Raw genomic sequence first — 13,513 nt, forward strand, 5'->3', positions numbered from 1 at the left:
ATGCCCCGTCTTTAATAAAGTGGGAGGAGTAAACCCTGCCCATACATGCCCCGTCTTTAATAAAGTGGGAGGAGTAAACCCTGCCCATACATGCCCCGTCTTTAATAAAGTGGGAGGAGTAAACCCTGCCCTTTAATACATGCCCGTCTTTTAAAGTGGGAGGAGTAAACCCTGCCCATACAGTCTTTAATAAAGTGGGAGGAGTAAACCCTGCCCATACATCCCCGTCTTTAATAAAGTGGGAGGAGTAAACCCTGCCCATACATGCCCCGTCTTTAATAAAGTGGGAGGAGTAAACCCTGCCCATACATGCCCCGTCTTTAATAAAGTGGGAGGAGTAAACCCTGCCCATACATGCCCCGTCTTTAATAAAGTGGGAGGAGTAAACCCTGCCCATACATGCCCCGTCTTTAATAAAGTGGGAGGAGTAAACCCTGCCCATACATGCCCCGTCTTTAATAAAGTGGGAGGAGTAAACCCTGCCCATACATGCCCCGTCTTTAATAAAGTGGGAGGAGTAAACCCTGCCCATACATGCCCCGTCTTTAATAAAGTGGGAGAGTAAACCCTAACATGACCCCCAGGCCCATACATGCCCCGTCTTTAATAAAGTGGGAGAGTAAACCTTTCTTCCCATACATGCCCCGTTGGCCCTGACATGGGTCTTTAATAAAGTGGGAGGTTACCTGAACCCTTCCACAGCCAACGTCTTTAATAAAGGGGGAGTAAACACACTGCCCATACATGACCCGTCTTTTGTGAGATCTGGAGACATTGACCTGATTCAGATTAATAAAGTGGGAACCCTGCCCATACATCCCAGAAACAGACTCTTTAATAAAGTGGGAGGAGTAAACCCTGCCCATACATGCCCCGTCTTTAATAAAGTGGGAGGAGTAAACCCTGCCCATACATGCCCCGTCTTTAATAAAGTGAGAGCTCTGACCTCTTCGCAGGGGGTATCCCAGTCTTGTGGGAGATGCAGCCTTTCAGACTTCCTGATGAATTTCTCCACGGCGTTGGGCCTGACGATGGGCCGCACCAGGTGGGAACGTTTGTAGTTACCTGGATACTTCTTCTCCACAGCCAACTCTCTCCTACGGGGGGGGTTAGTAATGACACACTGATGACTCGGTCAAACTGTGTTTTGTTGGAGATCTGGAGACATTGACCTATTGACAGATTACTAGCCTAAGTATTAGCCTGTCATGTCACCCAGAGAGCAGAAACAGACTACTAGCCTAAGTATTAGCCTGTCATGTCACCCAGAGAGCAGAAACAGACTAACAGACTCTATATTATTACTACAGCTGTCAAAATTAACACCTTAAAACCTCTAAAGGATGGGACCCTTTTTTTTCAATTTCCTCCTGAAATGACCAAATCTAACAGCCTGTAGCTCAGGACCTAAATGACATTCCCAAATCTAAATGCCTGTAGCTCAGGACCTAAAATGACATTCCCAAATCTAAATGCCTGTAGCTCAGGACCTAAAATGACATTCCCAAATCTAAATGCCTGTAGCTCAGGACCTGAAGCAAGGATATGCACATTCTTGATACCATTTGAAAGGAAACACTTTGAAGTTTGTGGAAATGTGAAATTAATGTAGGAGAATAGAACACATGTGATCTGGTAAAAGATAATACAAAAAAAAACATGCATTTGGTTTTTCCATCATTTTTGAAATGCAAGAGGCCATTATATCCATGTGTCTGTGTGTGTATAGTGCGTATGTTATTGTGTGTGTATGCATGTGTCTGTGTGTGTATAGTGCATATGTTATTGTGTGTGTATGCATGTGTCTGTGTGTGTATAGTGCGTATGTTATTGTGTGTGTGTGCATGTGTCTGTGTGTGTATATTGCGTATGTTATTGTGTGTGTGTGCATGTGTATGTGTGTGTATAGTGCGTATGTTATTGTGTGTGTGTGCATGTGTATGTGTGTGTATAGTGCGTATGTTATTGTGTGTGTGTGCATGTGTATGTGTGTGTATATTGCGTATGTTATTGTGTGTGTGTGCATGTGTATGTGTGTGTATATTGCGTATGTTATTGTGTGTGTGTGCATGTGTATGTGTGTGTATATTGCGTATGTTATTGTGTGTGTGTGCATGTGTATGTGTGTGTATATTGCGTATGTTATTGTGTGTGTATGCATGTGTATGTGTGTGTATAGTGCGTATGTTATTGTGTGTGTGTGCATGTGTCTGTGTGTGTATAGTGCGTATGTTATTGTGTGTGTGTGCATGTGTCTGTGTGTGTATAGTGCGTATGTTATTGTGTGTGTATGCATGTGTATGTGTGTGTATAGTGCGTATGTTATTGTGTGTGTATGCATGTGTCTGTGTGTGTATAGTGCGTATGTTATTGTGTGTGTATGCATGTGTATGTGTGTGTATATTGCGTATGTTATTGTGTGTGTGTGCATGTGTCTGTGTGTGTATATTGCGTATGTTATTGTGTGTGTATGCATGTGTCTGTGTGTGTATAGTGCATATGTTATTGTGTGTGTGCATGTGTATGTGTGTGTATATTGCGTATGTTATTGTGTGTGTATGCATGTGTATGTGTGTGTATATTGCGTATGTTATTGTGTGTGTGCATGTGTATGTGCCTATATTTGTGTTGCTTCAGTCCCCACTGTTCCATAAGGTGTACAGTTATCACATTTTACTGCTTGAATTCGTTATTTGATGTGGAATAGAGTTCCATGTAGTCATGGCTCTATGTAGTACTGTGGAATAGAGTTCCATGTAGTCATGGCTCTATGTAGTACTGTGGAATAGAGTTCCATGTAGTCATGGCTCTATGTAGTACTGTGGAATAGAGTTCCATGTAGTCATGGCTCTATGTAGTACTGTGGAATAGAGTTCCATGTAGTCATGGCTCTATGTAGTACTGTGGAATAGAGTTCCATGTAGTCATGGCTCTATGTAGTACTGTGGAATAGAGTTCCATGTAGTCATGGCTCTATGTAGTACTGTGGAATAGAGTTCCATGTAGTCATGGCTCTATGTAGTACTGTGGAATAGAGTTCCATGTAGTCATGGCTCTATGTATTACTGTGGAATAGAGTTCCATGTAGTCATGGCTCTATGTAGTACTGTGGAATAGAGTTCCATGTAGTCATGGCTCTATGTAGTACTGTGGAATAGAGTTCCATGTAGTCATGGCTCTATGTAGTACTGTGGAATAGAGTTCCATGTAGTCATGGCTCTAGGAGTACTGTGGAATAGAGTTCCATGTAGTCATGGCTCTATGTAGTACTGTGGAATAGAGTTCCATGTAGTCATGGCTCTATGTAGTACTGTGGAATAGAGTTCCATGTAGTCATGGCTCTGTGTAGTACTGTGGAATAGAGTTCCATGTAGTCATGGCTCTATGTAGTACTGTGGAATAGAGTTCCATGTAGTCATGGCTCTATGTAGTACTGTGGAATAGAGTTCCATGTAGTCATGGCTCTATGTAGTACTGTGGAATAGAGTTCCATGTAGTCATGGCTCTATGTATTACTGTGGAATAGAGTTCCATGTAGTCATGGCTCTATGTAGTACTGTGGAATAGAGTTCCGTGTAGTCATGGCTCTATGTTGTACTGTGGAATAGAGTTCCATGTAGTCATGGTTCTATGTAGTACTGTGGAATAGAGTTCCATGTAGTCATGGCTCTATGTAGTACTGTGGAATAGAGTTCCATGTAGTCATGGCTCTATGTAGTACTGTGGAATAGAGTTCCATGTAGTCATGGCTCTATGTAGTACTGTGGAATAGAGTTCCATGTAGTCATGGCTCTATGTAGTACTGTGGAATAGAGTTCCATGTAGTCATGGCTCTATGTAGTACTGTGGAATAGAGTTCCATGTAGTCATGGCTCTATGTATTACTGTGGAATAGAGTTCCATGTAGTCATGGCTCTATGTAGTACTGTGGAATAGAGTTCCGTGTAGTCATGGCTCTATGTTGTACTGTGGAATAGAGTTCCATGTAGTCATGGTTCTATGTAGTACTGTGGAATAGAGTTCCATGTAGTCATGGTTCTATGTATTACTGTGTTTCTCCCATAGTCTGTTCTGGACTTGGGGACTGTGAAGAGACCTCTGGTGGCATGTCTTGTGGGGTATGCATGGGTGTTTGAGCTGTGTGCTAGTAGTTTAGACAGACAGCTCTGTGTATTCAACATGCCAATACCTCTTATAAATACAAGTAGTGATGAAGTCAATCTGTCCTCCACTTTGAGCCAGTAGAGATTGACATGCATATTATTAATGTTAGCTCTCTGTGTACATCCAACGGCCAGCCTTTTTGTGGCACCTGACCACACGACTGAACAGTAATCCAAGTGGGACAAAACTAGGGCCTGTAGGACCTGCCTTGTTTATAGTGTTGTTAAGAAGGTATAACAGCACGTTATCACGGACAGACTTCTCCCCACCTTAGCTACTGTTGTATCAATGTGTTTTGACCATGACAGTTTACAATCCAGGGTTACTCCAAGCAGTTTAGTCACCTCAACTTGCTCAATTTGCACATTATTCATTACAAGGTTTAGTTGAGGTTTAGGGTTTGGTGAATGATTTGTCCCAAATACAATGCTTTCAGTTTAAGAAATATTTAGGGCTAACTTATTCCTCACCACTCTGAAACTAACTGCAGCTCTTTGTTAAGTGTTCGTCATTTCAGTCCCGGTAGTAACTGACATGTATAGTGTTGAGTCATCCACATACATAGACACACTGGCTTTACTAAAATCCAGTGGCATGTCGTTAGTAAAAATTGAAAAAAGTAAAGGGCCTAGACAGCTGCCCTGGGGAATTCCTGATTCTACCTGGATTATGTTAGAGAGGCTTCCATTAAAGAACACCCTCTGTGTTCTGTTAGACAGGTAACTCATTATCCACATTATAGCAGGGGGTGTAAAGCCATAACAGATACGTTTTTCCAGCAGCAGACTATGATCGATAATAGCAAAAGCCACACTAAACCCCCAATCTTTTTATCATCAATTTTTTTCTCAGCCAATCATCAGTTATATGTGTAAGTGCTGTGCTGGTTGAATGTCCTTCCCTTTAAGCCTGAGGGTACACACTTTCTAGTGACCTTAAATTGAAGATATGGCAAATAGGAGTGGCAATATCGTCCGCTATTATCCTCAGTAATTTTCCATCCAAGTTGTCAGACCCATGTGTTCATTGTTGATAGACAATTGTTAAATGATAGACAATCATTGTTTCACCTCTTCCACACTCACTTTATGGAATTTAAAATTCCATTGCTTGTCTTTCAGAATTTAGTCAGATATTCTTGGATGTGTAGTGTAGTGTCAGTGTTTGTTGCTGACATGTCATGCCTAAATTTGATAATCTTGCCAATAAAAACACATTAAAGTAGTTGGCAATGTCAGTGGGTTTTGTGATGAGTGAGCTATCTGATTCAATGAATGATGGAGCTGAGTTTGCCTTTTTTCATAAATTTAATTTAAGGTGTTCCAAACATTTCACCATCATTCTTTGTCATTTATCTTTGTTTCATAGTGTAGTAGTCTTTTTATTGAGTTTAGTAACATGATTTCTCAATTTGCAGTACGTTTGCCAATCGGTTGTGCAGCCAGACTTATTTGCCATTCCTTTTGCCTCTTCCCTCTCAACCATCAACATTTTCAATTCTCATCAATCCACAGGGATTTAACAGTTTTTACAGTCATTTTCTTAATGGGTGCTTATTAGTAACTGGAATAAGCAATTTCATAAATTTGTCAAGTGCAGCGTCTGTTTGCTCCTCATTATCCACCACAGACCAACAAATATTCTTTACATCATCAACATATGAATCACTACAAAACTTCTTGTATGACTTCTTATACACTATATTAGGCCCAGCCTGACCTCTTATACACTATATTAGGCCCAGCCTGACCTCTTATACACTATATTAGGCCCAGCCTGACCTCTTATACACTATATTAGGCCCAGCCTGACCTCTTATACACTATATTAGGCCCAGCCTGACATCTTATACACTATATTAGGCCCAGCCTGACCTCTTATACACTATATTAGGCCCAGCCTGACCTCTTATTCACTATATTAGGCCCAGCCTGACCTCTTATACACTATATTAGGCCCAGCCTGACCTCTTATACACTATATTAGGCCCAGCCTGACCTCTTATACACTATATTAGGCCCAGCCTGACCTCTTATACACTATATTAGGCCCAGCCTGACCTCTTATTCACTATATTAGGCCCAGCCTGACCTCTTATACACTATATTAGGCCCAGCCTGACCTCTTATTCACTATATTAGGCCCAGCCTGACCTCTTATACACTATATTAGGCCCAGCCTGACCTCTTATACACTATATTAGGCCCAGCCTGACCTCTTATACACTATATTAGGCCCAGCCTGACCTCTTATACACTATATTAGGCCCAGCCTGACCTCTTATACACTATATTAGGCCCAGCCTGACATCTTATACACTATATTAGGCCCAGCCTGACCTCTTATTCACTATATTAGGCCCAGCCTGACCTCTTATACACTATATTAGGCTCAGCCTGACCTCATACACTATATTAGGCCCAGCCTGACCTCTTATACACTATATTAGGCCCAGCCTTTGGGACTTTGGTTTCCCTAGATATGGCTACTATGGCTAATTTCTGCAGCATTAGTAAAGATGTGATCAATACATGTTGATAATCTCATTCCTGTGCTGTTTGTAACTACCCTGGTAGGTTGACTGACGACCTGATCCAGGTTCCAGGCACTGGCTACAGTTTGAAGCTATTTCTTGAGTGTGCAGCTTGATGAAAGCCAGTCAGTATTTAAATCACCCAGAAAATATACCTCCAGGTTGATTGCTGTATACAAAAGCTGTAGGATCAGCAGAGACATTCAGGGCAGTTAGAGGGACATAAATTAGGTTACTTACATTGTGTCTTCCAACGCCACTAGGATAATGCACATTTGCTGAAGCCTTATGACAACTCAGGGACACAATGGTAGGGATTAACTGAGCTGGGCTTGAGTCATTGATAAGTCATTGTCTCAACGCAGCCTTATAATGCTGTGAAAGGATCCAGGAACCCAGATGATTTGGGTGGATCCCATCCTCCTTATAATACTGTGAAAGGATCCAGGAACCCAGATGATTTGGGTGGATCCCATCGTCCTTATAAAGCTGTGTAAGGATCCAGGAACCCAGATGATTTGGGTGGATCCCATCCTCCTTATAATACTGTGAAAGGATCCAGGAACCCAGATGATTTGGGTGGATCCCATCCTCCTTATAACGCTGTGAAAGGATCCAGGAACCCAAGTGATCTGGGTGGATCCCATCCTCCTTATACTGCTGTGAAAGGATCCAGGAACCCAGATGATTTGGGTGGATCCCATCCTCCTTATAAAACATGTTCTGTTTCCAAAAGGTATTGAAATTGCCAACAAAAGTTACACCCATTGAGCTGCAATAATCACGTAGCCAGTTGTGAAGAGAAAGAATCCTGCTAAAGCATTCAATGCCACGATTCAGAGAGGGCACAGGACCAGATATGATGGGTCTTTTATTAGTGTCAAGCAGAGAGTGAATCAGCTCTTTAAAATTCAGTTTCAACTGTTCAGAGCTGCTCTTCATGATGTCATTAAAACCCACATGGACTACGATAGAATCGATGTTTATGTCCTGACATTCAGGAGCAGCTTAGTAATGTCATTCAAGCCCACATGGACTAGGATAGAATCAATGTCCTGCTGTAGTACATTCAGCTTAGTAATGTCTTTAAAACCCACATGGACTAGGATAGAATCAATGTCCTGGTGTAGTACATTCAGGAGCAGCTTAGTAATGTCATTAAAAACCCACATGGACTAGGATAGAATCAATGTCCTGGTGTAGTACATTCGGGAGCAGCTTAGTAATGTCATTTACTCGGGCTCCAGGATAGAAAATTGTTTTTGCACTGGGAACGGTCCCATTTCTTACCAAAATCCTCGCTGACGAGAAAGACAAGGAAATCAACCCACTCCCATGAGTCACAGGATTCAGAGAAGCCTTTATGGATGTGCGAGAGGCGGGATGACTTGAGCCCGTTGCAGGCCTCCGACAGTTTTTACATTTTATCTTTATTTAACTAGGCAAGTCAGTAAAGAACAAATTCTTAGTTTCAATGATGGCCTAGGAACAGTGGATTAACTGCCTTGTTCAGGGCTGAACCTTGTCAGCTCTGGGATTTGAACTTGCAACCTTAAGGTTATTACCCCAATGCTCTAACCACTAGGCTACCTTCCACCCCGAGAATGAATCCAGAGCAGGGACAGAAGGTTACCGACATCGACTTCGAAACCATAGGAGTTGCAGTGTGGCCGCAGACACAGGTACTCCCAGTGACGAAGGTAGATCAGGCTCCAGGATGGCAAAACTATTAGTTGTTGGCCTCTCGTTGAGAGTGTAGACTGCTTTGCGGGAGGCTGCTGTCTTCGGCTTCCACGGCTCGTGCAATGTGACCATCTTTGATTGCCATGGTCCTCTTGCTGTGCTCCTTCAACTCCACTATCAGATGGGGGAGCTCCGGGCAACACTGGCCAGTTGGATAATGACAAACGACAAGGCAGAGATGCATCCAACAAGCGTGAACGCCGTCCAGCCACCGGTGTAGAAAAGGTAAACATGCCACTCTTCGTTTTCCAGTTTCTTACGTAAGCTGGCGACCTGCGTGATCGAGGAAGACACATCAAGCCTATAATCCTCGGCAAGCAAACAGTTGCCGCATTGGAAAACTCTGAGTGATCCGGATTGTCCCAAAAGAAAGTCTAGTAGCTCCTAAGGCGCTGGAACCGTTCATTTATTTCTCCAGACAGAGGGCTGCAAAACTCATCCGGTACCAACTTCGTTAGCTTGATGACTAGCAGCTTAGTGTCTCTGTTAAGCAGTATTCCTGGACAAGGAATAGTGGTCCTAGTAGTTAAAAGCGAACCGCGTCGCAGAATCAACGCAAAAACAAGTTTGTTATTTATATTCAACGAATATTGGTTATGTTTCAGTAAAATATAACAAATCGAGTATTTCCAGCATACAGTGTTCAGCTGCACCCGCTGAGGACGTAACTTGTGCATATCGCCCTGTTCCTGGTTCTGACCCTCCTGTTCTTCCTGGTTCTGACCCGCCTGTTCTTCCTGGTTCTGACCCTCCTGTTCTTCCTAGTTCTGACCCCCCTGTTCTTCCTGGTTCTGACCCTCCTGTTCTTCCTGGTTCTGACCCTCCTGTTCTTCCTGGTTCTGACCCTCCTGTTCTTCCTAGTTCTGACCCCCCTGTTCTTCCTGGTTCTGACCCTCCTGTTCTTCCTGGTTCTGACCCTCCTGTTCTTCCTGGTTCTGACCCTCCTGTTCTTCCTGGTTCTGACCCTCCTGTTCTTCCTAGTTCTGACCCTCCTGTTCTTCCTAGTTCTGACCCTCTTGTTCTTCCTGGTTCTGACCCTCCTGTTCTTGCTAGTTCTGACTCTCCTGTTCTTCCTAGTTCTGACCCTCCTGTTCTTCCTAGTTCTGACTCTCCTGTTCTTCCTAGTTCTGACTCTCCTGTTCTTCCTAGTTCTGACCCTCCTGTTCTTCCTAGTTCTGACCCTCCTGTTCTTCCTGGTTCTGACCCTCCTGTTCTTCCTAGTTCTGACCCTCCTGTTCTTCCTGGTTCGGACCCTCCTGTTCTTCCTGGTTCTGACCCTCCTGTTCTTCCTAGTTCTGACCCCCCTCTTCTTCCTGGTTCTGACCCTCCTGTTCTTCCTAGTTATGACGCTCCTGTTCTTCCTGGTTCTGACCCTCCTGTTCTTCCTGGTTCTGACCCTCCTGTTCTTCCTGGTTCTGACCCTCCTGTTCTTCCTGGTTCTGACCCTCCTGTTCTTCCTAGTTCTGACCAGAGAAACAGAGATTGCATTTAGCAGTCACTTCTTCTAAACCTGAAAAGGGACAACTTCTACATGTTATTCAGCTAAAACAGCCAAATATATCCAAATTGGACTTTAGTAAAAACATTGTGGGCCCGTTACAATATATCAATCATGACGGATTTGACTAATTTCAACTGAGGTTTGTTGAATGTGGTCCAGTCTGGTCAATGGAACGTCTCCATGGACTCCTTTACCACAGCGATGTAGTAGGATACAGGTTCTATTCTATCCATTCTATACGTACTTGATGAGCTCCTTCTCACGGACCTCCAGCTGCAACATGATGGCACTCAGCTCCATGTAGAGGTTGTTAGCTCTCTCCAACTTCCTCTCGTAGTGCTCCCTGATGTCCAGGGCATGTCTAGAGAGAGAGACAGAACGCTCAATACACATCTATCTACAGTTGAAGTCGGAAGTTTACATACACTTAGGTTGGAGTCATTAAAACTAGTTTTTCAACCACTCCACACATTTCTTGTTAACGAACTATAGTTTTGGCAAGTCGGTTAGGACATCTACTTTGTGCATGACACAAGTCATTTTTCCAAGAATTGTTTACAGACAGATTATTTAACTTATAATTCACTGTATCACAATTCCAGTGGGTCAGAAGTTTACATACACTAAGTTGACTGTGCCTTTAAACAGCTTGGAAAATTCCAGAAAATTATGTCATGGCTTTAGAAGCTTCTGATAGTTGACATAATTTGTGTCAATTGGAGGTGTAACTGTGGATGTATTTCAAGGCCTACCTTCACACCTGAAGGTACCACGTTCATCTGTACAAACAATAGTACGCAAGTATAAACACCATGGGACCACATAGCCGTCATACCGCTCAGGTAGGAGACGCGTTCTGCCTCCTAGAGATGAACGTACTTTGGTGTGAAAAGTGCAAATAAATCCCAGAACAACAGCAAGGACCTTGTGAAGATACTGGAGGAAACAGGTACAAAAGTATCTATATCCACAGTAAAAAACATAACCTGAAAGGCTGCTCAGCAAGGAAGAAGCCACTGCTCCAAAACCACCATAAAAAAGACAGATTACGGTTTGCAACTTCACATGGGGACAAAGATACTTAAATGTCCTCTGGTCTGATGAAACAAAAATAGAACTGTTTGGCCATGATGACCATTGTTATGTTTGGAGGAAAAGGGGGAGGCTAGCAAGCTGAAGAACACCATCCCAACCGTGAAGCACGGGTGGCAGTATCATGTTGTGGGGGTGCTTTGCTGCAGGAGGGACTGGTGCACTTCACAAAATAGATGGCATCATGAGGTAGGAACATTATGTGGATATATTGAAGCAATATCTCAAGACATCATTCAGGAAGTTAAAGCTTGGTCGCAAATGGGTCTTCCAAATGGACAATGACCCCAAGCATACTTCCAAAGTTGTGGCAAAATGGCTTAAGGACAACAAAGTCAAGGTATTGAGGTGGTCATCACAAAGCCCTGACCTCAATCCAATAGAACATTTGTGGGCAAACTGGGAAAAGTGTGTGCGAGCAAGGAGGCCTACAAACCTGACTCAGTTACACCAACTCTGTCAGGAGGAATGGGCCAACATTCACCCAACTTATTGTGGGAAGCTTGTGGAAGGCTACCCGAAACGTTTGACCCAAGTTAAACAATTTAAAAGCAATGCTACCAAATACTAATTGAGTGTATGTAAACTTCTGACCCACTGGGAATGTGATGAAAGAAATAAAAGCTGAAATAAATCATTTTCTCTACTATTATTCTGACATTTCACATTCTTAAAATAAAGTGGTGATCCTAACTGACCTAAGACAGGGCATTTGTACTAGGATTAAATGTCAGGAATTGTGAAAAACTGAGTATAAATGTATTTGGCTGAGGTGTATGCAAACTTCCCGACTTCACCTGTATATACAAACTCTCTCTCTCCTACCTGAGTTCATCCCTCCTGCGTTTGATCAGCTCCTCATCCAGTCGGTGGATGCAGGTTCCTTCAGACTTGATCTTCTCAAAGTGTTTCCTCACCTCCTCCCTCCACTCAGACTGACACAGGGGGAACAGGACACACAGGGTTACATATCACTACAGGGTGGCTATAGCTTAGAATGGTCTATAAGGACAGGTATGCAAGGGGCTTAGAATGGTCTATAAGGACAGGTATGCTAGGGGCTTAGAATGGTCTATAAGGACAGGTATGCTAGGGGCTTAGAATGGTCTATAAGGACAGGTATGCTAGGGGCTTAGAATGGTCTATAAGGACAGGTATGCTAGGGGCTTAGAATGGTCTATAAGGACAGGTATGCTAGGGGCTTAGAATGGTCTATAAGGACAGGCATGCTAGGGGCTTAGAATGGTCTATAAGGACAGGTATGCTAGGGGCTTAGAATGGTCTATAAGGACAGGTATGCTAGGGGCTTAGAATGGTCTATAAGGACAGGTATGCTAGGGGCTTAGAATGGTCTATAAGGACAGGTATGCTAGGGGCTTAGAATGGTCTATAAGGACAGGTATGCTAGGGGCTTAGAATGGTCTATAAGGACAGGTATGCTAGGGGATTAGAATGGTCTATAAGGACAGGTATGCTAGGGGCTTAGAATGGTCTATAAGGACAGGTATGCTAGGGGCTTAGAATGGTCTATAAGGACAGGTATGCTAGGGGCTTAGAATGGTCTATAAGGACAGGTATGCTAGGGGATTAGAATGGTCTATAAGGACAGGTATGCTAGGGGATTAGAATGGTTGTGTTCTCACCTGAGACTTGAAGTAGGTCTCCTGAGGAGCTCCCAGGATATCAGCTGAGGCGATGTCCAGATGGAGTAGGATTTGACGGAATGACGGACGGTTCCTGGGCTTCCCTTGCCTGGAGGGGAGGAGAAAGGCAAATAGCAAGGAGAGAGGGAGGAGAACAAGAGAGTGGAGTGGAGACCAACCAAAAAGAGAAAGGAGAGGGCGAGATTACATGAATCCATGTTATTATACAGGAAGATATTACCTAGAATATTTGCAGGGTGTGTGATATTTATCTCAGATCTGCGTATCTCACCATGTCTGCTTCATGAGGATCTTGAACCCATCAGGGCATGTGGAGGGAACAGGGAGGTGGAGGCTGTTGCTACCCACACCCCAGATGATGGCTGAGGAGTCCACGTCTTTATAGGGGATCTCTCCAGTCAGCAGCTCCCATAACACCACGCCAAATGACCTGTACTCCACACAGAGGGTTATTATAATATAATACCACACAACCTGTCCTCCACACAGAGGGTTACTATAATATAACACCACGCCAAACGACCTGTCCTCCACACAGAGGGTTACTATAATATAACACCACGCCAAACGACCTGTCCTCCACACAGAGGGTTACTATAATATAATACCACACAACCTGTCAACCACACAGAGGGTTATTATATATAATACCACACGACCTGCCAACCACACAGAGGGTTAACAAACACTGTGTGCTATATTAACTTCCTCCCAACATAACCCCACAGCGCATAATGTGTTCAGACCCCTTGACTTTTTCCACATTTTGCTACGTTGCAGCCGTATACTAAAAAATGATGAAATAATTTATTTTTC

At 43.4% G+C, this 13,513-nt stretch overlaps 1 protein-coding gene across 1 annotated transcript in view; it reads right to left on the reverse strand.

Annotated features, from left to right (window-relative positions):
* si:ch211-45c16.2 (mitogen-activated protein kinase kinase kinase 13) overlaps positions 1-13,513 on the reverse strand; it is a 161,908-nt gene that overhangs the window by 15,938 nt on the left and 132,457 nt on the right. The window contains 6 exon segments of the mRNA XM_065019779.1: positions 947-990; positions 992-1,097; positions 10,186-10,302; positions 11,859-11,968; positions 12,677-12,785; positions 12,969-13,127. Coding sequence (XP_064875851.1) covers positions 947-990; positions 992-1,097; positions 10,186-10,302; positions 11,859-11,968; positions 12,677-12,785; positions 12,969-13,127 — 645 coding nt within the window.

This window comes from Oncorhynchus nerka, linkage group LG1 (genome assembly GCF_034236695.1).
Source record: "Oncorhynchus nerka isolate Pitt River linkage group LG1, Oner_Uvic_2.0, whole genome shotgun sequence".
NCBI lineage: Eukaryota > Metazoa > Chordata > Actinopteri > Salmoniformes > Salmonidae > Oncorhynchus > Oncorhynchus nerka.